Source organism: Balaenoptera physalus (genome assembly GCF_965194825.1).
Source record: "Balaenoptera physalus genome assembly, chromosome: 7".
NCBI lineage: Eukaryota > Metazoa > Chordata > Mammalia > Artiodactyla > Balaenopteridae > Balaenoptera > Balaenoptera physalus.
Window position 1 is genome coordinate 118,017,337 of NC_138886.1, and position 12,853 is coordinate 118,030,189.

The 12,853-nt window shown below is 41.2% G+C and overlaps 1 protein-coding gene across 4 annotated transcripts in view; it reads right to left on the reverse strand.

Moving 5' to 3' along the window:
* GALNTL6 (polypeptide N-acetylgalactosaminyltransferase like 6) overlaps positions 1 to 12,853 on the reverse strand; it is a 1,158,938-nt gene that overhangs the window by 198,952 nt on the left and 947,133 nt on the right. For all 4 annotated transcript variants that reach the window (XM_082468905.1, XM_082468902.1, XM_082468903.1 and 1 more), the window contains exons 5-6: positions 9,081 to 9,266; positions 5,411 to 5,594 (exon numbers count right to left, since the gene is read on the reverse strand). In XM_082468905.1, the coding sequence (XP_082325031.1) occupies positions 5,411 to 5,594; positions 9,081 to 9,266 (370 nt within the window). The remainder of the gene's footprint in view (positions 1 to 5,410; positions 5,595 to 9,080; positions 9,267 to 12,853) is intronic.

Genomic DNA, 12,853 nt, shown 5'->3' on the forward strand with positions numbered 1-12,853 from the left:
CTTGTGAACAAGTTGGAGAAGTGTGGATGAAACTGCAGCAGTCATGTGAATTTACAGAAATCGAGCATTTCCATCAATCAGCATGAACTTCCAAGGATTCTGGAGGACCTGGAGGTTATGAGGATAGAACTGGAGATATTGAGCATGGAGAAGAAACAAGTTTCTTTTTTCTGCCTTGGGAGGGCCAGGCATGGTAGCTGTTTTCAAAGATTTTTAACAGCTCTGTCATTGAAGAGGAATTAGACATTCCTTGTGTTTCAAGTGGGACAATTTGGGATGAGGGAGGTAGAATTTTCTTAATCCACAGGAAAATGTTCCTGTCAACCAGTCTAGTGGAAGGGACAGTGTTTTGATGTAGCAAATATTACTTCCCTGATGAGTTCAAGAGGAAGGTGGTCCAACTTGGATGCAACTAGAGATCATCATACTAAGTGAAGTAAGCCAGACAGAGGAAGACAAATACCATAGGATATCACGTATATGTGGAATCTAAAATATGGCACAAATGAACCTGTCTACAAAACAGAAACAGACTCACAGACATAGAGAGCAGACTCATAGTTGCCAAGGGGGAGGGGATGGGTGGGAGAGGGATGGGCTGGCAGTTTGGAATCAGTAGATTCAAACTGTTACATTTAGAATGGATAAACCACAAGGTTCTACTGTATAGCACAGGGAATTATATCCAATCTCCTGGGGTAAACCATAATGGAAAAGAATATAAAAAAAGAAGGTATATATGTGTAGAACTGAGTCACTTAGCTGTACAGCAGAAGTTAGCACAACACTGCAAATCAACTCTACTTCACTAAAAAAAAAAAAAAAGAAGATGAGGCTGGTCATCTGTGTTGGATGCTGTCTAGGGGTTGCTTGCATTAAAGGGAAGCTGGATAAGATAATTCCTTCTGGTTCTCTCTAAACTTTCAGATGCCGAGATAAGGTTGAAGAAATAAGTTAGTGGTCAGAAAGCAAATGAATATCTTCCCCTTTCTCATCATGACCAAAGGAGCATATTATGTTTTGTCACACAGAAAAGACTTCAATTCCCAAGTGCCCTGCACTAGAAATAAACCAGGAATAAGGAAACCTGCTAAAAGCCATGAATACCAAGAATTTCCTAAGAGCATTATGCCATGATATAAGCTACCAGTAAAGGAGAATAGTTCTTTTTTTTTTTTCAAAAGACAAGAATATTTACCAAATATATCCAATCTAATCAGAATTGTGACTGCCAGATAATCTGAACTGTGAATACTTCATTGTCTCTCATATTCTAGGAGTGGTTTGTCTGAAAACTAGATCTCTTTGCAAATATAAGTAATTTTTTTCCTTAGAGGTCAAAGTTATCTATGAGTTTTTCTTTTCCTTCCTAGTCAGGTTGATGAAGGTTTTGATTCCCAGTTTAGGAAGTTGATAGATTTTGAACTCTTCTGACTGTGTAACCTATATTAAGAAACACCATTTATATCATGACCCGGCATCATATATGCATTATAACTGAAATCAAATATCTGAGAAAGAATAGCTATACTTACGTACCCATATAATACTCTGAAATTTTCAATTCAATTCCTTAATTGTTAAATACTGTTCATGTCCCTCTAATTTCACAGGATTTCCAGGTTGAAAAACACTACTGCAGTCACTAGTTGGAGAAAACTCCAGCAATGGTAGAATCAATGGGAGAATTCAGGTCTTGTCATTCAGGACATTTGATCAACTTGCTACACAAAGACAGTCTTTGCATATATATTGTCCGAAAGGTCCTGGAATTTGCAATACATTTCCATGTTACTCTGTAGTTCCTTTCTTCCCGACTTTTCTGCCTACTCTCCCCCTACCACCCCACCCCCGAGGAAATCCTCATAGCCACCAGTGAAAAACATGACAGGCTTGAGAGATGTATAGATAGACCACGTTCATTCTGTGTATCTTAAAGCTTTACATCTAGAGAAGCAAGTTTTCGCTGAAAGCGTGTCTGTTTATGCGTACATTCAGGTGGCCGCCGAGATAATGGAATTGCTGACACACTGCTCAGAGCCACTTGGGTAACTAAGCATTCTTTTATTATCAGGAAGGCAAATGCAGTTTTGAAGATCAAAGTGGACACCTCCTGCAAGTTACATTTATTACAAAAGGCTAAAGTGTCCGCCTTCCTAGGAATCAAAGGGACTTACAGCAGAAAGGCAGTCGTATTGGACAGAATGCCATTGTTGACAGGATGGCAACCACCAAAGTAGGTGAGAGGAACAAGAGGTAATTTAATTCTGAAAATGAGCAACTCTACCAGCTCTGGGGTTAAGCAAGGTGCCTGATACTCTGATAGCCATAGCTGGGGTCTGCCTGACAAAAATTTCAACTGTCAGTGCAGAGACTGAGAATATTTTTGGAATTTTCATCATTTGAAATTCCTTTGGTAGCATTTTGGTCCCACATCTGCAGAAAGCAGGGGCCCCACTGTTACAGTGGAAGTAAAGTAGAAGGTCGTTATAATCCAGTCACGATTACAGTACTTAATGGAAAAGTTATCATGGATGAATCCTTGCTCTTCAACATGGCAAACTTGAATAGTAGCAACTGGACCATGACTATTCTACCATCAGCTGCCATCTAATAACAGTTCCACCATGTTTAGGGTCCTTCTGTATCCTCTCCCACACCCGCCTGGCTTTAAATCCCACCCTAAGCCCCTTTGCCAAGACTTTCAGATGGTTACCTTCGGAGATGTCTAAAGATCATCTCTCAGCTGGGCCCACATCAAATGCTTACTAGAAACTCCTTCCCTTGGATTACTAAAAAACTTCCCTGGTGGTTTTCAATCTCCTTTAAATCTTGGCTGAAGTATTTGGAAGAGTATCAATGGGCTTCATTATTTCTTCTCAAACTCTCCAGCAATTTACGCGTCTGAAGAGGCCTCTTTCAGAAATTCTGGATACTTAATGAGTGCGCTTCTTATTACAAAAGAAATGATTTCTCTTTGTTTTTATCAGGCTAATGTCTTTTGAAATCCCCTTTGCTTTCCCAAGAGTTTATCTTCTTAGAGAATAGAATTGGAAGAAACATTTTCCTGATGTTTATCAAATGTTTACTGTAATTTAAAGTGAGTCACTGAAGTAATTTTTGCACTTGGGAGTTTCTCTACTGTAAACTTTTATAGCCCATGTTATTAATGAATAGACAGTATTGATTTTTTTTGATGTTCAATTGTATGACCTGTTTATATATTTTGGATATTAACCCCTTATTGGTCATATCATTTGCAAATATTTTCTCCCATTCTGTAGGTTGTCTTTTCGTTTTGTTGATGGTTTCCTTTGCTGTGCAAAAGCTTTTAAGTTTAATTAGGTCCCAGTTGTTTATTTTTGCTTTTATTTCCTTTGCTTTAGGAGATGGATCCAAAGAAATACTACTGTGATTTATATCAAAGGGTGTTCTGCCTATGTTTTCCTCTAGGAGTTTTATAGTATGTGGTCTTACATTTAGGTCTTTAATCCATTCTGAGTTTATTTTTGTATATGGCGTTAGAGAATCATACAAATCAACATCAAAAAAGCAAACAATCCAATTAAAAAAATGGGCAGAAGACCTGAATAAACATTTCTTCACAGAGGACATGCAGGTGGCCAAGAGGCACATGAAAAGATGTTCAATATCACTAATTACCAGGGAAATGCAAATCAAAACCACAATGAGATATCATCTCACACCTGTCAGAATGGCCATCATCAAAAAAGACCACAAATAACAAATGTTGGAGAGGATGTGGAGAAAAGGAAACCCTCATACACTGTCAGTGGGAATGTAAATTGGCACGGCCACTGTGGAAAATAGCATGGAGGTTTCTCAAAAAATTAAACATAGAAATACCATATGACCTGGCAATTCCACTCCTGGGTATATATCCAAAAAACCTCCCCAGAACACTAATTTGAAAAGATCCATGCACCCCAATGTTCACAGCAGCATTATTTATAATAGCCAAGATATGGAAGCAATATCTTCCATAGATGAATGGACAAAGAAGATACATCCATGGTATATATATACAATGGACTACTACTCAACCATATAAAAGAATGAAATCTTGCCATTTGCAGCAACATAGATGAACTTGGAGGATGTTATGCTAAGTGAAATAAGTCAGACAGAGAATGACAAATACTGTACGATATCACTTACATGTGGAACCTAAAAAATACAACAAACTGGTGACTATAACAAAAAAGAAACAGACTCTCAGGTATAGAGAACAAACTAGTGGTTACCAGTGGGGAGAGGGAAGGAGGGAGGGGCAATAGAGGGGTAGGGGATTAAGAGGTATAAACTATTAGGTATAAAATAAGCTACAAGGATATATTGTACAACACAGGGAATCTAGCCAATATTTTATAGTAACTATAAATGAAGTATAATCCTTAAAAATTGCGAATCACTATATTGTACACCTGTAACATATATTGTACAGCAACTATACATCAATAAAAAAATAAAATATTAGAAAAAGACAGTATTGATTTTAACGCATGTTAAATAGAATCTTAGAGAGTGTGCAAAGCCTTGATCTAGACATTTTTTTTGTACTAAGAAAAAATATAATAGTTTTAAAATTATAAAGGTTTTAAGGATATCAGAAGGGTGACGTATGAGGAATAGATAATAGCATGCCTTGGGCAATCTCTGGGTAACTTTTGGAAAAAGTTCACCATTAACCATTAATGGTCCTAACAGTTTGTCAAGCTAAGCCATATTTTTTTCTTTTTCTTGACATAGACAGTTCTCATGTCCACATTGGAAAAAAAGAATTTAGCTTTGTAGAAATCAATAGATTACTGTAAACTTATATCTGTATAGAACTAAACTGGGGGCAATATTATCAAAGATCATCTACTCTGGATCTATCATTTGACTGAATTCCCCAAGTTTAAGTTCTGGGAGCAGCTGCTATCCGAAACATGGCCCTCCTTTATAAAGAAGCAGTTCCCAGCAGCGCGTGGAACCTAGGCCTAAATACTGGTTCATATTTTGTATCATTCCCTAACAAAGAAAAGTAAAATAGTTAATTTAAATAATCCTTTAGGGAAAAGCAGAAAGAACAGAGGGAACTGAAAATGAGGAAAGAACCTCTAAGAGAATGGCTGAAAGGGACCGCATCCCTTTTCCGTGCGTTTGCTGTGAACTCTGTCTTTACCGATTCTCATACCGCACACGCCCTCTCACGCTCAGAAAGTTCAAGAATGTACTCAGCACAGCTTGTGACTTTACACAACTTGTAGGTCTGACCTTTCGCCAGTGTTTTGCATACTTTTGCCACCCGTTTTTTTCCATTTCATTAGAGCTGGGTCTCCAGCTGACACACGCCTGAGTTATCTGCCCCTTCTCCCCCTCGGACCCTCCCTCGGCTGCTACTCACTCAAAAGGGTCGCTGGGATCCGCCCTCTGCAGCTCTGGAGGGATGGGGATCCTCTTGTAGTACATTTCCCAGTCAAAGGCACCGCGCATGGCGTCCCCGGCCTGGGCCTCGTACCCAAAGTGATTGTGGTCGATGACATCGATCATGGGGCACACGATGGTTTTGTGGTTGAGTGCAATTTGGTCTGAAAAATGAAAGCACGGAATAGGAGATGACTCGCCTGCCCAGGTCATCTCTCATTTCTCTGCCAAGAGAAGCCCTTCCTAACGTGTCGCGCTCGCAGCCTGGTTCCCTGTTGCCTTCAGAGCACTTGGCAGAATCTCTGTCTGAATGCTGGGCTTAACGTGATGCAACAGTGATGAGGGGCAATTAGTGTTGTGGCATCTTCCTCGAAGAAAGTGATGTCCCAGAGATACCTGGAGAAGAGCATTTAGCTCTCCCTCTGTCGCAGTTTTGCTCTGACCTGTCCCCAATCTGTCATTTTACAGTGCACCCAACATGCGTGGAGTATAAACGGTCCTTGTGTTCCTTCAAGCATACAGCTGGAGCCTGCTGAGAAAATACTGGCCTGCTTTCTGGAGGTTCCAAAATGTAAATATTTAACTGCATGGGTTTTTTTTTTTAGCATCTAATCTTACAGTGGCCATGATGGCTGTCATTCCACCGCCCCCCAAATGCTGGCAGATTATACACAGAATTCTTTGCTCTCAGGCTTACCAGAGATTTTGCCAAGTCCTATTTTGCTACTGTTCTTTAATATAGACTCTGTTTATCAAAGCTATACATTTTTACCTTCTCTCATCATATCTGCAAATATGTTAGATGGCCTGATACTACCGCTACTATTCCTGCTACTGTTCAATTCTTGAGCAACTACTAAGTATACTCATGCTGTTCCTAACACTCCTAGCAACCCAGAGAGGTGGTTCTTATTATCATTCCTAGTTTACATATGAGAAACTGAGCTCAGAGAAGTTAAATGACTTGTCCAAGGTCGCTCATCTTTTGAGGGCAAGAATTAGGATGCAATACCTGCTTAATGGTCCTGTGCTAAAGTCTGGGGTCTTTCCAGTTGGCCATGGTGCTTCTCTGAGGCAGAAAGGAGACTTATTTTCCAGTTACAGCTCCAGCTCCTCCCTTGTAGATGTTATTATGTGAGACCTGAACAGCCAGTGCTGGGAAGGGCATGTACAGGTACTTTGGCTGACCTGGAACAGCTACATGTGAAGTGTTGTCTTCCCAACAATGTGCATTTCTTCAGTATTTACTACAACAAACTAATAGTGTCGGACAGGCAGAACTTTTAAGTGCAAACATCTGCTTTCTGGTTCTTTGGAAGACCTTTGGATGTGGCGTGTGGAATAAAATACATTTAAGTATCTTTAAAAAAGAAAAGACATAATTTAGAAATAATGAGGTTTGGCTATTTCAGCATCATTATTCTGATGACACTGATAAGGCAGGGCATGGAAACCACAGAATCCTATGGAAGATCTCCCCCCAGATCTACCTTTCTCTCTCCCTTTTTTTTTTTCCCCTTTCCTTCTTCCTTCCTTTCTTTTCTTTCTTTCTTTCTTTCTCTCTCTCTTTCTTCCTTCCTTCCTCTCTTTCTTCCTTCCTTCCTCTCTTTCTTTCTTTCTTTCTTCCCTCTCTTTTTCTTTCTTTCTCTTTCATTCATTCATTCACTCTAAGTTAATCCCACCAAGGGCTCTGTGGGCATCGTTTTCACCTGGGCAAGCCCTGCAGTGGGCTTTAATCTTTATCTAAGTGGCGTTCCCCCATAGATGCCTTTGACAGAGGAGACCATCATTACTGTGTCCAAAATATTTCTTCTATCACCTCTGCAGGTATTTGAGTATTAAGGTTTCAGTGACTTTCTTCAGGCAAATTCAGAATCAGGTTGATTTACAAGTTCCTTGACCAACAAGGAGTCCCAAGGTGACCCGAAGAGAATGAGTCTGTTAAATTAACTGTAAACTTTCCCTTCAAATTTCCTCTCAGCTCTCATCCAGCAGCACCAGCTTGGGGTGAAAGCAGCATGACTAATTTTTCATCTAAGGCTTGTGCCTACATTTCAATTTCCAGGGATCAAACAAACAGACTCTTAATGCGAAATTGAAATTCAGGTAAAATCCCAAGGTGAAAAATGAACCAAGAAACTGTATGGCTCCACCTTTTTTTTTTTTTTTTTTCCCTTTTGGAGGATGTGTCAAGACACTGATAGAGGAAAATAAAAAAAGATAGTGATCCTGAGCACGAATCATTTCTTACCCATCAGGCCTACAGGAAATGAAATGCTTGAATGAGAAAGAGTGGGCTTCTCTGTCTTTTCCATTTTTTTTCCTATCTTTTTTTTTTTCCTGTTAGATGCATATGAACAATCAGAGCCTTGATAATTGGCATTTAGGCCTTGCTTTGGTTCATAAATAAATTAGGCCATGTGCTGACTTGAGTATTCAACACCATATAGGTCAAATTCCGTTTAAGGGAAACTGATGGTTGCTGATGAAAGTCTAAATTGCTATGTCCTTGGACAAGGTACTTTTAATTAAAAGCTCAGAGGAATCTCTGGCCATTAGGAGCATGGAAACATCCCTGTTGATTAGGGTGTCTGGGCGATTGTCTGCCGGGGAGAGTATGGCTCTGAGATGTGGTGGAGCCTTAGTGCTGGTCGTTTCCTGTTTCAAATGCAACACAGATTCAATTGATTTTTTTCCCCACATCCTTTACTAATGGAGCTTTGCTGGTTCTGTCTGAAATCCTGCACGGTTCTCAGTAGAAAATGATTCTTTCTGAGGCAGCTATTGTGAAGGAGGCTGTCAACTGGCTTTAGCTCCAAGGCCAGGGATATATTTACAATAAAAGTTGATTTAGTGAAATGTGGAAGAACAGAAAGGAACTCAATACGTGCGCGCCAAGAACTTTTTAGAAACACACTTTTTCCCTCAGCCTTACAATTTATTCCTTAGCTACTACCGGGGTTTATCTCTGACTTAATTGTGAAATTTAAAAACTACTGATGCTTGGACTGAACCTCATGCAGGTTTTCGAGCTTGAATGGTTTTCAGGACTTTTGTGTTTCTAACAGTTCAAGTGATAGTCTTCTAGTGATCATTTAAGATGTATCACCTGGAAGACAGCTCTGAGTGTTTGAGGGATTGTGTGTAAACGTGGTGGTGGGGGGTTTGTGTATTTAGGGAGCTAAGCTGGTGCCAGAGTGGAAAAGAGAATGGCCTTATAAATCCTGGGAAAATGTCAGTGCGCTTATACTTTAACTGTATTCTGGGGCTGAATACTTTTCTCATCTCTTAACAATCCTATAATACTTGCTAAACTCTGTGTGTGTGTGTGTATTTTAATCATACTGTGCTTACAGGTAGTATAATGAATACTTTTTCCTTTTAGTGTTTACTCAGTGAATGTCTAAGATAAAGAAATCAAACCTTTTCAAACCTTAAGTTAGACTGCAGTTGGTATTACCTAAAATGTCCATTTCAATGTGGTTTTCTAGTTACCTATACGTCCCAGCAATAGTTAGGATAGAATTCACCGCTCCCACTGTAAACCTCGTAAAAGGGGTCTCTAGCCTTTGTCGATGGCGGATGACATAGAAGCACGTGCCACCCTCCCCCGCCTCCCCCGGAGGCCCCAGGGGCTGAGGGTCACTCACTGAGGAGAGGGGGCAGCCAGTTGACGTTGACCTCGCAGTGGGAGTCCAGGAACGTCAGGACCTCGCCTCTGGCCACGGACGCCCCCAGGAGGCGGGTCCGGATCAGCCCTTCCCTTTTCTTGGTGCGAACAATCCTCACTTTGGAAAACCGAGCCATGTATTCTTCCAACTTCTCCTTCAAGTGTTCTGGGAAGGAGGAAGAAGAACGGGTACAGAAAGAACACAGCACATTAGTTGTAGCAGAATTACTCCCGGGCGTCTGTGTGTGGAGAGCGTGAACGGTGAAACCCAGCTGAAGCCCATCTTCTCGTTTCATCGCAAGGGGAAAGACTAGTAAGATTTCATGCCTAGAGGTCTCTATACCTTACACGTTGCAGAATGCTCCATAAGGTGCAAACACCGCCCTTTGGACACTGACCCCCTGGCACCCCACCTTGTGGTTTCCGTGGACCAGGGGCCACCAGACTGCAGCCTGACCAGCCCGCACCCAGGTGGGCATCAGCCCCAGGTCCCTGGTGGTGAAGTCAGGTGAACGTTGCAGCATATGGGCTCTTGCCAACAAGAGGGCCCTTTCTGGCAAGGCTTTGCCTAGTGTTCTCTGTGTTGAAAATACTGCATGTAAAACCACAGGAAAGAAAAAAATACCTCTCAAATCAACAGGAACCAAACAGATTCCCCCCCCCCCCCCCCTGAGGTAATAGCAAACTGGCACGCAAGTTCAGCCCCTGGCTCCTGATTTGAAGTGGCAAGTGACTGATTTGCTGTTAAAATTAGATGTGAAGAGGGATAGGCAGATGAGATGGTATATAATCACTGTGGACTTAGCTCTTTAAGATTAGAAAACAAAAATTTGGAAATGTTTCTTTGCCGAATTAAAAACAAACAGCAGGAACAAAATCAAATCAGATAACTTACTTACAGACTAAAACATTTCTTACTGGCTGTGATAAAATGCATGAATCTCTCAGTTCTTTTTTTTATGCCAAATAAGTGTGTTTTGGTGGCTTTCTTTCTGTGGGATATATACTCATCTCTGCTTTCAGTCTCCCGCATATAAAACATTAGGAGGGCTCTCCTGGAGTTTCTAACAAGTATAGTCTAATATTCATTGAAACAGAATCTTAGCATGCTGTTTGTTCTGTAGGTTTCACTTTCAAACTTTCTCTGCATGTTTGCAATCAAAGACAGTATTATTATTGTCTCCTCCTATGATCTGTAACAATAGGGATTCATGGAAGGATTTATGATCTCTTTCCTGCTCTCCAATTTAACAGATGTCAGAATTACTCTGCAATGGAGTTTCTCTGCATGCAAGAGTTTACCCTTATTCTTTTTTTTTTTTGGTGCGCCACATGGCATGCGGGACCTTAGTTCCCCGACCAGGGACTGAACCCGCACCCCCTGCATTGGAAGCGTGGAGTCCCAACCACTGGACCGCCAGGGAAGTCCTTATCCTTATTCTTATTGCTTCTGATTATTGGTGAAATGCTTAAAAATTCTCAATTTCCTTTATTTTTCTTGACTGCCCTATAAATATGTTTTACCAATGGGTCAGTTAAAATATTTCACATTCTAATTTTTACTGTAAAAGAATACTGGTGGGGTCTTCTACAAGAATATTTTAGATCAAAATATGCCCCCCCCTCTATTTTGTTTTTCCTGTAATGAACAGAGATCTGCAGATCAGACTCTAGAGTGCAAAGTTTACAGGATTTGGAGTCAGGCCAGACCTGGGTGGGAAGTCTGTGATGATGAAGGATGTGAGTAGGTGCTGCAAACTCCCTAAACCTGACTCGGGGGGAATCTTTGTCCTCTTAGAGGGTGGAGGAGGGTCAAGCTTTTGACTACAGACCTGACAGTTCATTCAGTAAACATTTATTAAGCCAATAATTGGAGACCCCAGTAAATCACTTGTACTTAGGAAGAGAAACAGCATTTCTTCTTTTTTTAAAAAATATTTATTTATTTATTTATTGGCTGGCTGCATAGCGTCTTAGTTGCGGCACGTGGGATCTTTCTTTGTGGCATGTGGGTCATGGCGGTGCGTGGGCTTCTCTCTAGTTGTGGCGCATGGGCTCTGTAGTTGTGGCGTGCGGACTTAGTTGCCCTGTGGCACGTGGGATCTTAGTTCCCCGACCAGGGATCGAACTGGCGTCCCCTGCCTTGCAAGATGGATTCTTAACCACTGGACCACCAGGGAAGTCCCAGAAACAGCATTTCTAAATAGCTGAAGGAATGCCTTAGAATGCTAAGTCTGAAAGATGAAAAATATAGACTTTTGTATTTCTCGGTGAGCTTTGGATAATTCATCGTCTTCCGTTTATTGCCAATTTAAAGCGAAACAGTTTTGGCTAGCCATGAAAGAGCTGGTATGAGTTGATGGTTGTATGGTAGAGTCTCACCCAGGAGGCTGGCTGTCCCGTGTCCCTCTCTGCTTTGAGCCAGGTGTGCTGTGCCCCCTCCCCCTGGCTCTCTCCTCGCCTCTCCACAGTGTGCAAGCTCCAAGGAAGATTCCCAAGGGCTGTACAGCCCAGTGCCGCCTCTGAGGGAGCCTGGAGCTTACTGTCTTGTTAGGGAAATGAAGCAGAGGCCCGCCATCCAGGTGTGCTATCAAAGGCATGATAAGTGATCGGTGATCGGTGATCCAGACGAGGGCTCTGTGGGTACCAGTTGTGAAAGGCCTGTGTTCTATTAGGACTTTGCACAGTAATCAATGTTTAGGAAAACTTTATAACCTCATTCCTGTGATGTATTCAGTCACTGAAATCCTTCTGTGTCACCAACATACCAACAAGAATCACTCTCTAAGTTTATTTGTAAATCAGTTGTTTGGACCACAGGACATACCGTCTTGTGGAAACAGTGTCGGCACAGTCATAGGGGACTGAAAATAGATCATGCACATTTGCTAAACCCACCCAAACAGTGTTCTTCACTCTTTCTTTAAACCTCACGGTTTGTCTGTCAAATGTACCACTGTGGGTACCATCTCGACAATCCGAGTACATTCACTGCTTTCCTCTCTGACCCCTAAGCACTACAGGAGTCTCTTCTGGGGGAGAGGAGGATTAATTCTCCGGAGCTGTGTACGAGAAAGTGCTTCTTTCTAGAAGAGATTCACCTCCCACGTGTCCCAAAGCAAGAAGCAGGGGGTTGCCGGTCACCCGTGAGGGATTGTCCCAACTTGGGATTTATGCTTCCACGCTTTCTAGTTTATAGGAAACTCTCTGGAACTTGGTGGGAGCATCTCTACATGTTGCCTTTCCCTCTCTGTACATTTTCTGATTCTGTGTATTTTTCTTTTATCAAAGCCCATTTTAATGTACTAAAAAGACTGTCTGGTATGAATTCACTAATCTCAAGAGGTTTGACCCCAAAGTGAGTCCATTAAGTGTTCAAATCAAGTCCTCTAATTTGAACTTTGCGGTAATAATTAGGTTGCTTTGCCTCCGAATAATGTTCTAGTTGACTGCCCCTTGGAGGGGTCCGTTGTCTCTTAGTAGTTCAGTTGTAACATCTAATTAACCATAACTCACAATGAAGACGGGTATTATCCATCTGATTAGCAAATTAGGCTCTCATACAAGGCAGTTCCTGGGGATGGTAGAGATGGCTTTAAATTAAAAACAGTTTGCATTTCTTTTGTATGAACAGTTTTTAGATTCATTTCTAAAATATTATTCAAATGATTTTAAACATGATTTTGTATTTTAATTCAAGTACAGCATCTTTGAAGATCCCTTTTGAACTCATCTAATTTTAAAGAATAACGA